Source organism: Sinocyclocheilus grahami, unplaced genomic scaffold, assembly GCF_001515645.1.
Source record: "Sinocyclocheilus grahami isolate Dianchi unplaced genomic scaffold, SAMN03320097.WGS_v1.1 scaffold3153.1, whole genome shotgun sequence".
In the NCBI taxonomy this organism is placed as follows: domain Eukaryota; kingdom Metazoa; phylum Chordata; class Actinopteri; order Cypriniformes; family Cyprinidae; genus Sinocyclocheilus; species Sinocyclocheilus grahami.
The window spans coordinates 1-1366 of NW_015508318.1; the positions used below are offsets into that span (position 1 = coordinate 1).

The 1366-nt window shown below is 36.1% G+C and overlaps 1 protein-coding gene across 1 annotated transcript in view; it reads right to left on the minus strand.

The window, feature by feature from the left end:
• Positions 1-539: 539 nt before the first annotated feature.
• The window catches only part of LOC107576050 (nucleoporin NUP53-like), a 2705-nt gene continuing 1878 nt past the window's right edge, over positions 540-1366 (minus strand). Inside the window, exons 4-7 of the mRNA XM_016262320.1 lie at positions 1253-1359; positions 1065-1134; positions 852-980; positions 540-762 (exon numbers count right to left, since the gene is read on the minus strand). Of these exons, the coding sequence (XP_016117806.1) occupies positions 601-762; positions 852-980; positions 1065-1134; positions 1253-1359 (468 nt within the window). The 3' untranslated portion in view covers positions 540-600. The remainder of the gene's footprint in view (positions 763-851; positions 981-1064; positions 1135-1252; positions 1360-1366) is intronic.

Genomic DNA, 1366 nt, shown 5'->3' on the forward strand with positions numbered 1-1366 from the left:
TTCACTGTTCATACAAAAAAAAATAATTTGTGCATGTGTCATTTTTAATTACATAAAATCAACAAACACGCTGAATACATTTTAAAATACCTAAAGCATGCTTTTAAAACAAGTTTTCATCTTGCCAACCCCTTTTTGTCACTCACCCTTATATAAAACTGCCCAGATATCAAAATGGTAAGACGACGATGAAAAAAAATCACAAATATTTCAACTCATGTTTAGTCAGGTTTTGGAAAACTACAAACCAGTAAGAAATGGTTTTGGCTAGGTTCTGCTGTCAAAAGAAAGACTTTTTTTGCACATTTTTGACATAATAAATATGAATTATTATTAATTTTATTAATATTTATGACCAAATTAATCTGTAATCCTTACTGCTAACCTTTGTAGCTTTATAATATGCTCCTCCACTCTTAAATGGCAAAAAACTGCTCCTCTTTCTACAAAGCCTCAGCATTATCAAATGCATCATTTTTATTATTTTGTATGTATTTATTTATTTTAAAGCTGCCTTTGTCAGTTTTATTTCAATGTATTTGTTCAGTACTATTTGTGTGGGTTTTAAGAGCAGTGGGTGTGTGGAAGGTTACTGGTCAACTATACCTGGTAGTCACAGCTGGATGCTTTGTAAGCAGCACTGAGGGGTCTCATGACAGATCGGGGAGTTGATAGAGGGTGACTGGGGGTACTGGGAGCCTTCACCGAGGGTGTGAACACAGAACTGGAAGTACTGCTCTTGTCTGAACTCTCCATTACACTCTGAAAAAATAAATAAATAAACACTCACAATGTAACATTACCACTGTTACAATTACAACCAATAGAATTATCGCTTCTGTGCTTCTTACCTTATCGATACAAGGTTTGACGCCAATCATTATGGCTTCTCCAAATATCTTTCCATCTTTACTGAGAGCTTTTCGTGCCTGCAGTTTAGACTGATACTGAATGTGCATCCAGTTGCCTGAATTAGACATCTGTAAATGAAATAAACAAACTTTTATAGAACACAATCCATATAGAAAAACCTGTCTGCAGTGCTGAAACTTGACTGTACTTACCACATGTTTTAATATATTTCCATACTGTGCAAACTGTAAAAGGATGTACGACGCAGATGCTGGAGGGAATCTGTGTGCAAACAAACATAAAATGCATGCCATATGTAGACGTGGACACTATAAAGCCTGACACATCATATCTGTGCAAATGGAACAAATAAGTTAATTAATTAATGATCTAAACACACCCAAAAACTGTGACCCAGGTGTCATCTAGCTGGTCTTCTGAGGACAGAGCATCTCCTTGTGTGAAGAATGGATCTACTTGAGCTGGGGAAAGTGTTGTTTTCCTCTGCTGCCCC